The 14,254-nt window shown below is 35.1% G+C and overlaps 1 protein-coding gene across 1 annotated transcript; it reads left to right on the top strand.

The window, feature by feature from the left end:
• The first annotated feature begins 373 nt into the window (after positions 1–373).
• ZBTB41 (zinc finger and BTB domain containing 41) lies at positions 374–14,254 on the top strand. The gene is made up of 10 exons (XM_009582949.1): positions 374–1,561; positions 2,949–3,156; positions 3,896–3,965; positions 6,418–6,565; positions 7,271–7,400; positions 9,243–9,338; positions 9,873–9,979; positions 11,432–11,537; positions 12,569–12,657; positions 13,452–14,254. Exons 1-10 carry the CDS (start codon positions 439–441, stop codon positions 14,093–14,095), a joined length of 2,721 nt encoding a protein of 906 aa, XP_009581244.1. The 5' UTR covers positions 374–438; the 3' UTR covers positions 14,096–14,254.

The raw sequence follows: 14,254 nt of genomic DNA, 5'->3' as shown, positions 1-14,254 counted from the left end.
TAGACGGGAAGCGAATGCACTTCGGTGTAATAATAACAACAGTGTACGCCCGTCCCGGAGTATTTCACAGGCTTTATGCGTCTAGGAGGCAAGCAAAACCAGCCTCAGCCGCCTCTTTAGATCTAATAATAGGCGGTGTCGGTGCACTTGCTCCGAGTAGCATTATGCCGTGGTCTGGAGTGGGAAGTGATGAGATTTTAGTAATTTAATAAAAGCTTAAGGTATGCAGGGTGGATAAAACTAAGAGTGAAATACAGAAAGCATTAATAAAAAAGGAAGTTACAGTTAAGTGTTAAGAGTAATTTTTGTCGTAATTCTTTTGCAGATTATGAAATTACTGTTACGTATTTTCTCAAGGTCTGGAACAGAACCGAGTCTTCACGAGAATTTTTTGCCAATCACCTATGAAGCTCCTGATTTTAAAGTTGCACTTCTGCAATGAAGAAAAGGAGACGGCTTGCTGCAAATCTAAACGAAAAGGTTCATCTTGGCCATGAGAAAGATACTGCAGAACAGATTCTCGTAGTAGACTGTGCACAAGAAATTGTCTCAAAGTCTGCAGAAATAGCTCCTGCAGATCAGCTTGAATCTTCCCAAGAACTTTCACCGTCATTAGAACAAAGAAAGCTCCTAAGCTCATTGCAGTATAACAAAAATCTACTTAAATACTTAAATGACGATAGACAGAAACATCCATCATTTTGTGATTTACTCATAATTGTAGAAGGAAAAGAATTTAGTGCTCACAAAGTTGTAGTGGCTGTTGGGAGTAGTTATTTTCATGCCTGTTTGAGCAAAAATCCAAGCACCGATGTTGTCACGTTAGATCATGTAACTCATTCTGTCTTTCAGCATTTGCTTGAGTTTCTCTACACCTCTGAGTTTTTTGTATATAAAAATGAAATTCCATTAGTGCTGGAAGCAGCAAAATTTTTAGATATCATAGATGCAGTGAAGTTACTAAATAATGAAAGTGTTTCTAACGTACAGACTGATGTGGTAACTGATGCACCTCCACCAGTAGAAACACTCAATGAACTGACAGGTAAACTATTAAATAGTCATCAGTGCACTTTTTGTGGTCGAAATTTCTGTTATAAGAAGTCCTTAGAAAATCACTTGGCTAAAGCCCACAGATCCCTTTCACTGGAAAGAAAACATGGGTTAAAAATGGTTGAGAAGGCTGACTTTTCCACTAGACGTTCTACAAGACACCGAAAATGTCCAGCTAAATTTGATAACAGTGACAATGAAAGTGGTGATGCATCTGACAGCAATTTGGAAAAAGTCAGTTCTGACAAGGAAACATCTGACAGAAGCGAGTTTGAAGACAGTGAAAGTGAATGCAATGCTGATGAAGAGGGACAGGAAGAGGAAGTGTCAGGTGAAGATTCGGAGTCTGAAGAACAAAGTGAAAAAGAACAGAATGATACTGAAGAGGGTTCTGAGGCAGTTGATTCAGTGGGAAATATTCCTGAAGGCTTAGCTCCAGTCATCATTCAAAGCAGTAGCAAAAAACTACTGCAGTGTCCCAAGTGTGATAAAAAATTTGATCGAATAGGTAAGAGCAAGTTAGGTTGATCTCTTTCCTTTTTACCATATGGTGGTGCTATTTGTATGGGAAATAAACTGAGCTTTTTCTCTGTGCCAGAGAGTGAAAATCAGAACTTCTGGATGGTCTCACTGATCCAGTATGCTGCTAATTTTTCTGATTGTATTATGTTGTTATGCCTGTGGTGCTAACCAGTTTCAATAAATGAACTGGGTGCATTATTTGAAAAATCTGCAAATGCTAAGTTGATTTCTCTTTCACTGCTCTGGATTCTGGTTGGTAGCATGGCATGTAAAAGCAGCATTGAAAGAGGAGGGAAATATAGCAACGTATTAAATGATAAATTGCATAAGTCTGAAACTTGTACTGTATTTTCTGCTAAATTAATTTTAAGTAACAAAGCTGCCATTATTGCTGAAGTAAAACAGCACCATTGTCAAACAGCCTGAAATTCTTCTGTTCTACATGATGTGTAGATGCTTAGGACATAGTCACTCTGATTTCTAGCTTGATTTTTCTGGTCTGTAGTTAATACCAAGTAATACTTTGTCAGCTTAATCTGTTCTGTTAGGATTGTTTATGTTACAGTCAAATCTAGGTGTATAGTTACTTGGGATATCAGAAGAGTCAAAATTCCAGCTTTCCTGTCCTTTCCCACATTAAAAGTAAATTACTACTGTACTCCCGAATTTTGGTGTTCTTTCAGCTGGAATAAATGTTGAATTATGGTCACGTAAGGTGTTGACTTCCTTTCAATCATGGGAATTAGGAATGAAAATTAGTTCCTCATAGTGTTAGGAATTTTTGGCGTTCTTAAAATAGACACATTGTGTCTTTCATCATTTTAGGAGTTCATGAAAATGGGGTGGGGCTGGTGTGTGTGTTAATTCCTACTCATGGTAATATCTTGGGTGCCAAATATAGATAATTTGCAAGGGTCTGTATCATTCATTCAGTGCTTTGTTATTTGAAAGTACCTTAAAAATACCGGTTTGTTGCAATGCTGTCCCAAAAAGGTACTTCACAATCAGTGTAATGAAGAAGTAGTAGTATAACTTTCAGTACTTAAGAACAGAGTATGCTGTAGGGTTGAAAAAGAGGGACTTGTAACTCTTGCACAGATTTGACAGTAATACAGAGCCCTCTTATTCTTCCTCTTTATCTTAAAAATGGTTAAGATGGAAGTGTGTGGAGGAACCTTGGATCAAACTCATATGTGATCACCATGCGGTTTTCAGTGGTGTAAACCAGTAGAAAACTTTAGATGTGTGTGGAAGGCAAGTAGATCTTGACCACATTTGAGAGAGATATTCTAGAACAAACCCCAAATGTGTATATTGTAGGTGATACCTGTTACAGTTTATGCTAACATTTTTTTGTTGTTGTTGTTGTATAGGCAAATATGAGAGCCATACACGTGTCCACACGGGTGAGAAGCCTTTTGAGTGTGATATATGTCATCAGCGCTATTCAACGAAGTCCAACCTGACAGTGCACAAAAAGAAACACTCTAGTGATACTGACTTCCATAAAAAGGAACACAAATGTCCCTACTGCAATAAGCTGCATGCAAGCAAAAAGACTTTAGCGAAGCACGTGAAGAGGCAAGTATGAGCAAATTTGTCTCTCGTTTCTGAAGAATCCTTTTCTTCAGTTCAAAAGTAAAGATAGATGTATGTGTGCACACAGCATATTCTGCATTATTTCTCTAACAGTCTTTTCAAATAAGTATCTTTTCAAAGGACTTGGGGATTAGCAGTATCAACTAACCTGCCATAAGGAGTGCATAGGGATTGACTAAATAGCAATAGCGGTTCTGTGGGGGTTCTACCATAGGTTCTTCCTACAAATTTTAGAATGCTCAGATTAGCTAGCACAGACAGTCAGAAGACAGGAGTCTTAATAATTACCTGTGTTGCTTTTAATTCAGAGGAAGAGTAAAATACCTTCTTTGGTTTTAGATGTTGATGCTATACTGTTGATGATAATAGATGGATAAACCATTTCCATGCAGACTCTTTTAGGTGAATAATTTGTTTATGACAGGTCTAATTATAAGGTATTATTATTTACATACTGCTTTTTTTCTCTTTCTTTGTAAATATCCATAAAGCATTATAATTGAAACTGTCCTCTGTCTTACCAATTGTCATATAAGATTCTACAGGAGTCTACAGTCAACACTGCTTTCCAGTTACTTGTGCCTTTAGAATTGTTTAATTATCAGTATTCTGTTCTGCTGGTTTGGTGATCAACTTTCATCACACGTAAAGTTTAGAAATGGATATTTAGTGATCTTCATCTTAGAAAGTTATAGCTACTTTCAGCTTCTCTTTCTCCTAGGTTTCATCCAGAGAATGTACAAGAATTTCTTTCTATCAAGAAGACAAAGAGTGAAGGTTGGAAATGTGATGTAAGTAATACTTCAGTACCTTTGTTTTTTTCATATAGATACTATGATTTGTGACTTGAATACTTAAGTGAAAATGTGGTATGTGTTTCTGTGAAATCTCAGTGAGCTTTGTAAGTGACGGTATAAATTTCCTCTTTATGTGCTGACTTAAAGACTGAACTTTATCTGTATGTACAGCTTGTGACCAGGTAGATAATACCAAATTGAAATCTAAAACAGCTGAAGGCACTATTTTTTAATGTGATCAGTTACTATCGTTGTTAAAATACATCAATTTGCAGATGGTTAGACTTGAGTGTTACGAATACTTTAAAAAGAGAGTATTCGCTCTACCATTAATTATGCACATCAAACACTGACCATAAAGTACATTTTTTCAGAAGGCTCTCAAAATAGTGAGGAAAATGTATGTTAAATGTGAAACACTTTCTCGTTTAGCTGCATGTGGACATCAACAGAGTTGTAAATTTGTACTAAATTTACCTCTATTTGTAAAATCATAGAGACCTTTCCTTGATTTTCCCCAGGAGAGATATATGTGTGAAACTACATCTATTGTAAAAAGGAGTGTGTAGAACTTCCATTCTCTATCTGTTTGCTGCCAAATAATGTTTTAAGGTTTCAAATGTTGGGTTTGGTTGGCTTTTTTTAAGGGAATCAGTTTACTTCCCCCCCTACCCCCCCGGGCAGCTGTTTTGTTTATGCAAACTGCTATATGCCCCTGTATGTCTGTAATATTAAGTGCCGTAACAAAATTATTAATCTTGCTCGCTTTGTGAACTTCCACTTATAAACATATAGTAGGAGGTTGGGAGACACGAACTGTAGAAATTTGTAGTGTTCAGTCTGCTTGGTGATGGTCCCATGGTTGGAGGTACTACATGGTTGACCAAAGGGTGTTACTTTCCAGATGAAGTTACATTGTGTGAATGTATTACAGATTCTGTTTGTTATTAGATAAGAAACATTTTAATAGTGGGAATCAATTGTGCAACATTGTTGATGTTCATTTCTCGCAAGGTACTCTTACTAGGTGAATGTTTTGGTAAATTCCACTTTGTGGTTTGGTTTTGGTTTGGTTTTTGTTTGGGTTTTTTTTGGTTTGTTTTTTTTTTTAATTTTAAGTTTATGTTAAGTAGAAATTTTAAAAGAGTGAGTCGCTGCTCTTGTACTGCTCATGTGCATTGAAAATGGACTTGAATTGAAAGCAGGAGTAGAATTTTAGCTTTTATAGCAGCTGGAGAATGAGCAGAACCCTTAGGAGCTGTGACTTTGTTTTCAGGTTGTTGAGGGCTGAGGTGCCGCAGATGTAAGTTGCAGGATTTCTTCAGGTTGTTGGTTTATCTTGTAGTCCATGTGTGAACACCAGGATTTGGTGATCATACTTTAATCCTTGAGGAATATGAGCAAATTCACAGAAACAGTAGAGCATTAATAATAAAGAAAAGCAAGAAGGCTATTATATTTTTTACAGGTATGGGATTTTCTTACACTTATATTGAACATTAATAAGTTTTTAAACAAATAAAGTTGTTGCTTCTGATTTTCTCAGTGTTATTCAGGTGTGCTCTGAGAAACTGATTGCGTGATTCAATGTATGGGAGTTAGTATGATAGTCAGCTATTATAAACAATGGCAACAGCTTCACAGTGAGATCAGTGAGCACAGTGTTGATTTATGTTAAAGCATAGGACCTTGATGTTAAATTGTAATACCTAGTTTAAATGCTTAAATTTGAGCTGTGGTTTCGATTCTGTAATTGAACTGCATGCTTCCTTTAATGACTACCAATAATTCTTGTACATTTAGGTTTTGATTAATCTGAAAACAGTACTAAAAAGCTCTCATAATTTTACCATTGCGAAACTTCTGTGTCTCTAAAATATATTTTGAGTTATATTTCTTTGTTGGTATTGGCATTTTCTCTTTAATGCATGCTGTCAGAGAATTTCCCAGAGGAAATAAAGGAACAGGTATGACTCTAGTTCTACAATAGCTTATACTACAGCAGCTTTTACCACAGTCCAACTGAGTTGTTTCAACATCCAAAACCAAGCCAAAGCTATTCACTTTTTTTCTGTTGGGTTATTTTCTGCTGAGTTACTGTGTTGAAACACCCTAGGAAAAGAGTCTGGTAAGGGCTGGAGTCAGTAGAAAGAAGAGGGGGTCGAACATGTAACTGCATGCAGGAGTTGCCAGTGGTTTGATTTAGGCTGCCACGGATTGGCATCCTAATTTCTAAGTGCAGTCCACTAGGGTTTATGTAGAACACAGGTTTTTTGATGTTGACTGCAAGGCTTTACAAGTTGGGATAGAGTGTGCTTTTGAAGAATACGTGTTTAATCTTACATTGCTGCAGAGAGCAGATGAACTGAACTGTTAGAGTTTATGAATAGGAAAAAAAATCTGGTTATAACTGGTGTATCTTTGACAAAGTGTATTATCGTTTTAGATTTGTAAGAAATCTTTCACTCGAAGACCTCATTTAGAAGAGCATATGATCCTTCACTCTCAGGATAAACCCTTTAAATGTACCTACTGTGAAGAGCACTTTAAATCCCGATTTGCAAGACTGAAACATCAAGAAAAATTCCATCTCGGTATAGAAACCTCCTTCTGACATGTAAACAATAGATTTAAAGTAAAACCTTCCTCCACCATTGTATGTCCTGATCAGTCTGGTTTTCATCCCACCTCCTTTTCTAGTTCTCTCTTTTCCAGTTTTGTGGGGGAGTTGTTTTTTGTTTTTTTTTTTTGTTGGTTTTTTTTTACTTTTCTGTTCAGCTGTCTTTTTGGGGCATTGTATTGTACCTAAATAAATGCAAAATTGGAGGGGGGAGGGGACGGGGAAGAAGAATTAAGGTTAGTTTTGTTTTAAAACTTTTTTGCATGAAATTAGTTCACAACTATGGAGTCAGATTCTTCCTGAAGTTTTCCAAAGACAACTTCTTTCCTTCTGAAGTATTCCAAAGACTTTTTTATTACTTTTCCGGGTAGGAACTAGATTGGTGATATAATGGGAATTTGTTTTTTCAAACAGTGTAAGTGGGCTTAATTACATTTGACTATTAATTCTACATTTTTGCTTTACAATCATGAAACTTGCCAAAATACCAGGTATTAGAAATAACTTATTCAAGCAGAAAGTGCACAAAGTCTAATAGAAGTATGCTGACTGTATTAAACATTAATAATTTGTTAAGCAAAAGTTTTGCTTTGTAAATTCATCAGGGTTTTCACAAATAACCAGTCTGTGCATCTTGTTTAACTGATAGTTAATACTATGTGTGTCTGTCTCCTTGTAGGGCCTTTTCCTTGTGATATTTGTGGCCGCCAATTTAATGATACAGGAAATCTGAAACGCCATATAGAATGTACTCATGGAGGAAAGAGAAAATGGACATGTTTCATATGCGGAAAATCTGTTAGGGAACGGTAAGGAGTTGCATGACTACTTGAACTTCAGCAGAACAGAGAAATGTTTAGCGTGCTTTGTTTGATTCTGAATGTTTTAGCTTTGAGTTTTTAATATAAATGAGACCATTTCAGAGGGCTAGTGTATTAAAAGGTAGTGTCAGAGCCACAGGTAGCATGTGATTTTTCTGATGACCTCTAAAATTAAGGGTGACAACTGTAGGTAATTAATTATGAGGCGGAACTATATTGAGAAAGTCTGACCTCTAATTCACTTCACTTAGGGTTCCTGTGTTGTGCAAGAACATCTTGCATTTGTTTGGGAAGGAGTTTTCTGCCATAGATTTTTTGGTAAATATACTGACGAGGACAGGAAGATGAGGAACACTGGTGAGAACGACTAAGAAGAAATTAGACTTCTACAAACACGGTTTCATGGAAGATGGAATAATACTGTACAACCTTTGCTGCTGCTTCTCTAAATAGAGAAAAAATGTTAATTTAGCACTTCGAAAAGTAGAAGCTTTAAAAGTTGGCTCATAAATTCTAGTATATAGAAAAAGAGCATAGAAAAGCTGTAGAAATAAGATTCCGACCCCGCGCTCCCAATTTCTATTCTACACATATGAGGGAAAAAAATGTGAATTTTAAACTGTTGTTAACATGGCTTCAGTGCAGGTGTCTTGCACTGCTTTATAAAAGAGATCTTTTAAGTTTTCCAAATGGTGATTTGTGTTTAGGTTCTGAAACAATAAGCCTTTTTTTTTTTATTATTATTATTTTGACAGAATACAGCTTCATCTCAATAACTGTGACTAAGATTCTAGTTATGTTCTATTTGGGGAATATGAAAAGATCTGAGTTTGTGTACTGCAGTATGTTTTCTTGATTTTTAGTTTTTTTTTCCAATGACTGGCAAAGACCCCCAGAAGTATTGTAAGAGGAAGATTTGTCCCTAATGGGTTTTGTTGGTGGTGTGTATTTTCTAGTAGCTTGGTCAATAGGGTATGCATGTGTTAAAAGAAAATGCACTAATGCAATAATGAAATAGTAAACAATCAAGCTATAAATCACAGGTAGTCTTTCAACTCTATAAAGCTCACTTTGAACTGCAAGAAGAATTTCTGTTTAAAAAACATCAATATGTTTACACACTTCAAGTTTCATTTACGTTATGTAAGGCAGTTGAATATTTAAATAAAAATAAAATTTTTGTGTAAAACATAAAAAATATCTCTGAAAAATAATATTTATAGTAAGTACTGGAAGGAGATCAAAGAATTTTCTCTTTTGTTTAGTTCACACACTTACCAGCTGTGTATACAGTAATTTTATTGTCTGATTCCTTTGCTTGAGAGGAATTTTCACCTGCATGCACTTTTTTTTTTTTACATTGGAAAGGAGATAGTAAAAAGTAGACTTGCATACGTATGTGTGTATAAATATATATGTATTTAAATTAGTTCTGTGCTGAGTTAAGTTAAATTAACATCCATGATCTAGATTTCCTTCAAGTCTGATTTTAAGGTTCTAGCTTTATACATATAGTAACAAGGAAATTATTACATAGAAAATAGTGTCGAAATTGATGTTTTCTTTATGTTGTCCAAATGTATGTTGGAACAATGTTTTGTTTCTTTGCTTATATTGTTTCTAGACCCAGCTGGTTCAATAAATAGTAGATAGGTTGCCATACTGCCTTTGAATGTGTGTATATGTGTGTGTATCTGAATAAATTGATGCAGTTATTTGGATATATTATGATCCAAGAGAGTTAAAGAAATTGAGAAACTGATAGTCTGTTTCACTTTAAAGTGGCAGTGACATTGCTTAAAATTAAATTTTACTGCCTTTATTAAACAGAACAACTTTGAAAGAACATCTGAGAATTCACAGTGGAGAGAAGCCTCATCTTTGCAGTATTTGTGGGCAGAGTTTTCGTCATGGAAGCTCTTACAGGTACAGATTTTTATCAAATAGGCTGCTAAACTGTCTCACTTATTTGGTGACATATATACATTCATATTATCAACATAATTCTTCTTAATGTATGGATTTTGATTTATTCCAACTCTGAGGGCATTAGTAAATGCTTTAAACATGCTTAAATATTGAAAATACATTAATAACCTGTAAGAAGTCATTTAATTTTTAATACAAGACGTTAGTGGTTTAAACACAGACAGAATCCCATACAAATCTTGTATCAAAGTTGACTTTCTTGCACATCTAAAACTTCTGCATCTTTGTTATTCGAAGAGAAAATAAGCGGACAACTGAAATATCCTGCTAAATTGTCAGATATGAGAGTTTAGCTCTGTTCTCTCTTGCTTTCTAAGAGCAGTTTAAGCATACCTCAACTGAAAGTTATTTCCTGATATTTTGTGAAGCATTAGAGCGTGTGTTTTCTGGTATTTTGCATTGAATTAGCAGTACAGATTTAAGTTAACAAAATTACATTTTATGGTTATATTTATGACTCTAAATATACAGACTTCATCTAAGAGTCCACCATGATGACAAGAGATATGAATGTGAAGAATGTGGGAAAACATTTATTCGGCATGACCATCTGACAAAACACAAAAAAATACACTCAGGTAGGCATTTTCTTTGAAAATTGGCTTCGAAATTACTATTTTGAAATAAGATCAAATAAAAAATTAATTATGGATTTTTTTTCAGTACATGCAATGTTTTAGGCCTGATAAAAGTTCCTCTCACTATTTTTAAGGTCTACTAAAGTGGGGTTAATCTTAAATGTTTTCAAGGTTTAAAAGCCAAGTGTTTCCTCCATGTTAACATAGAAAGCCGAGGGACAGTCAAAAACATGTAACAGTGAATTGCTTTAAAAATAATAACAAAAAAAAGCAAAAGTGAAAAAGGAGGATTTTTTTAATGAGTTCAGATTTCTTTTTTTTAATAGCAATTGTGTGAAACATTATTACCACAACACAGAAGAAGCTGTCACAGTCTCTGTCAAAGTTTGTACACTGATCACTTTAATGTAAGAACATCAAAGAGGTGTTTCTGAAGTCTCTGTTATGGGGAAGAGAAAAGAAAGGAAGGTGGTGGGAGTCAACCCTGAGAACAGCCAGATGGGGATGATCAGGAGGAAGAAAAAAAATCTTTCTGTTGCACTGAGAGCAGAAAGTTTATCAAACGTATAGGAAGAGCGAAGATTCACTAGGACTTTTCCTTTTTCAGAACAGATTCCAAAGGAAATGTGGCCTTCTAGGAGGCAAAATACTTTCTAGGCAGCATGAAAATATGGAAGTGATCAGAGTCTAAACTTCTTGAGTCTTTATTTTGAAGGACAGCTTCTTTTTTGGTGTTCGAAATCATAATGTCTGCTATAAAATAAAGAAATCTTTGAAAACTCAAGTACAAAAAAAAAAAAATCCTCTTTTCTACTCTATTTGCTTTCCCCCCCTCTAGAAAGTTACATTCTTTGACTGTCCACACTCCTCCTACTTACATGAGAAGAAATATTCTGCCACTTTGTGGAAGATCTCGAGATGACTAAAAAGAATCAAGATACTTTTAAACAGCAGCATAAAAGAAAAAGGTAACTATGTAAATCAGGATAATTAAAAAGATAAATACTGTGATGTAATTTTAAGTTCTAGAAATTAGTAGCTGAAAATAATTGGTGTGTTTAAATAAACTTCTCTTTTAAAGCCCCTGAATTATTGAAGATATCACATTTCGGGTCATAATGAAGAGAGTAGATTCCTAGTCATTCACTTGTACCTCTCATGCAGTGGGTGTTTGGGGAAGCGTCCCTTAACTCATGAACATGAATTTCTTTGTAGAAATGACAAACGGTCAGTAATAGTCAAGTGGTGAAAATCCTTACTCTGACAGAACCAACCTACTTCCTGAATTTTGTTCTTTGATAACAGAGAATCCTTCTCTGAGTAAGGTATGGAAGAGCTTGATTGGCGGACTTTGTGAACATGGATCTACTGTATGTCTTACAATTACAGCTCTTAGACATTTAATAAGTTCCAGAAGATTTAACCAAAATGTATTGAATTTTGCCCTTGTAGGTGAAAAAGCACATCAGTGTGAGGAATGTGGAAAATGTTTTGGCCGTAGAGATCACCTTACTGTTCATTATAAAAGTGTTCATCTAGGAGAAAAAGTTTGGCAGAAGTAAGTGTGGGGTTTTTATAACTGCATAAATACTTCTGTAAGGTAACTGCTTTTGTTGGGATTTGCATGTTCGTGCAGAATTCTAGTAGTCTCTGTGTTTGTCATGCTCATTACCTCAGTCTTGATAGAGATATTATTATTACGGTTTGAAGTGGATGTCAGAAAATAGCCTTCACGTTTTAAGCAAGATGTTTTCTTTGTAGCATAATTAAGTAAATAAAATAAAACCATAAAAGATCAATTTTTAATCTGTCAATTAGCTGTCTCAGTGTTGTTCTAAATGGACGGTTTGCTGTAATATTGTCATTGCAGACTAGTTAGGACTGAATTATTAGACATCGTTTAAGCACTGTGAGAACTATCCCACGCTTAGGTATTTTAGAAGCTGGTAGCAGATTAGTGGCTCTGAAAGTAGGTAAAAGCTTTGAAACCCAAGTTATGTCTATAAATTGAAAATGCAATAGGGTTTTTAAATTCTTGAGCTCCAAAAATAAGCCTTTCAGAGATTTTCAAATAAATTGAGACCTAGGTTTTTTTTCCAAATAATGTGTTTTAAATGCTTGTACTCGCTAGCATTGTGTAGAAGCCATGATAGATGTGTCTGTGTTGAAAGTATAGTACATTATCTGCTTATTCTCTTTGTTTTTTCTTGGTAGCCAGTAGCCTAAACCTTTCCTAGTACTTTATTTATGGCATAATTCTGCCAAAGTGAAAGCCTCTTGTGGATATTGGGAAAAAACTGTTACTTAAGGATATTTTTGGGGTCAGAAAAGAAGTTTTAGTGGCTTTTGCTCTTTGAATACTAAATGCCAATCTCAACAGAGAATAAGATTGAATATCGAAAAGAATCTTAATTGACCTTATTGGTTTGCAGATGCCAGGAAATACGAACATAAGTGAGGAAATTTGGAAACTTTGATGTTCAGCTATTTTGCAGTTAAAGATTTCAGAAAGGACTGTGCATATAGCTTTATTGTTAGTTGGTTTAAAAAAAAAAGTATCTAATATGAAATGTCTTTTCTTCTTTAAAGATATAAAGCAACATTTCACCAGTGTGAAGTCTGTAAGAAAGTTTTTAAAGGGAAATCAAGTTTGGAAATGCATTTTAGGACACATTCAGGTAAAAATAAAATCCCAACAAAACCACAAAATATGTAGGAATGTATTTTTATGCATCAACATTGATGGAATTACTTAATTCATTATGGTTGTTGAGCATTCAGGGCAAGAGTAGCAGGAAGCAGCAAGACTTTTTATTCTTTCTCGTATGTTGGTCATTCCTGAATACTACCTTCTGAACGTATCAGTTGAAATATTGATAATGCTCAACACAGGCTTGTGGTATGCTCTCTACACCTCCTCCTTTAGTTTACTGGTTCTTGCCAAATTTACTTCTTTACTGGTTATGTTCTTGCCAAATTTTCTCAGACCTTCTAATCATTTTTGTGGTCCAGAGAATATACATTTCAAGCGATAATCTAAACAAGCATTTGAAATCCTTTGGAAAGGTTTATGTCCTTATATGTTTGACTTTGGTTTTCCTGCCTTACGTTTAGGGAAATCATTGTCCTTTCAAAATGTATAGAAGTACAAATTGAGCTCATTTAATACCAGTATCATAACAGTTTAAAGACTGTTCTTTTTTATTTGGTTTATATTCTGATTGTCTTTGTGTGTACCTGATAGAAATCCCTAGTATTGAGAGAATTGTATGTGAGGAGAAGGGTATGCTAATATAACTTCTAAACAAACTTCTAATGGCTCCGTTGATTCCAAAATTGATGCTAAACATGCTCTTTGTTTTCAGTAAATTGTTTTATACTAGGTCTCTATGCCATAATCCATGTATGTATTTGCGTATTTATGTGTGACATGGTGTTACTCAGAATAACTAATTCTTCTCTGTCTTTACAGGCGAGAAACCCTACAAATGTCAAATCTGTAATCAGTCTTTTAGAATTAAGAAGACATTAACAAAACACATGGTTATTCATTCAGATGCTCGACCTTTTAATTGCCAACACTGCAACGCAACATTTAAACGAAAAGACAAGCTGAAGTATCATATTGATCATGTTCACGGATCGAAGGCTGCAGAAGAGGCATTGACATCTTCTTCAGAGGAAAAGCTAGTCTCCTTACCAGTGCAGTACACCTCTGATGACAAAGTTTACCAAACTGAGGCTAAACAGTATGTGGAACAGTCCAAAGCATATCAATCAGAAGCCAAAACTTTGCTACAGAATGTATCTACAGAAGTATGTGTGCCTGTGACTCTGGTACCAGTTCAGATGTCTGATCCGCAAGCTGATCTAGTACAGCATACTCCTCCATCACATGGCATTCTTCCTCCACAACCTGAGCAGACAGATTATCAACGAGCAACAGATCTATCATTTCTGGAGAAATATACTCTTACTCCACAACCTGCAAATATTGTTCATCCTGTAAGGCCTGAGCAAATGTTGGATCCTAGAGACCAGTCATATCTTGGAACTTTACTGGGGCTAGATACAGCTCCTACTGTACAGAATATTTCAAACAATGAACATTCATGATCAGACCATAACATTCCACCTAATTTACTAAGCCATTAGCCAACAGAAGGCTGATATGGCAATTAAGATTTATATTTTATATTTTATTTGGACTCATGAGTCTTCTGCATAGTTTTGGAAAAACAGGTTTGTTTACATAATATTTGGACATTTAGGCAC

This window comes from Fulmarus glacialis, unplaced genomic scaffold (genome assembly GCF_000690835.1).
Source record: "Fulmarus glacialis isolate BGI_N327 unplaced genomic scaffold, ASM69083v1 scaffold32458, whole genome shotgun sequence".
Taxonomy (NCBI): Eukaryota; Metazoa; Chordata; class Aves; order Procellariiformes; family Procellariidae; genus Fulmarus; species Fulmarus glacialis.
The sequence above is the reverse complement of the archived record's forward strand: the minus strand, read 5'-3'. Positions and strand labels throughout refer to the sequence as shown.

Bases quoted from the DNA above. Each gene is read 5' to 3' on its own strand.
- ZBTB41 (XM_009582949.1), top strand. From the start codon at position 439: ATGAAGAAAAGGAGACGGCTTGCTGCAAATCTAAACGAAAAGGTTCAT. The intron at 3,966-6,417 runs GTAAGTAATACT...TTATCGTTTTAG, and splicing joins GTGAAGGTTGGAAATGTGAT to ATTTGTAAGAAATCTTTCAC. The intron at 7,401-9,242 runs GTAAGGAGTTGC...TTTATTAAACAG, and splicing joins GGAAAATCTGTTAGGGAACG to AACAACTTTGAAAGAACATC.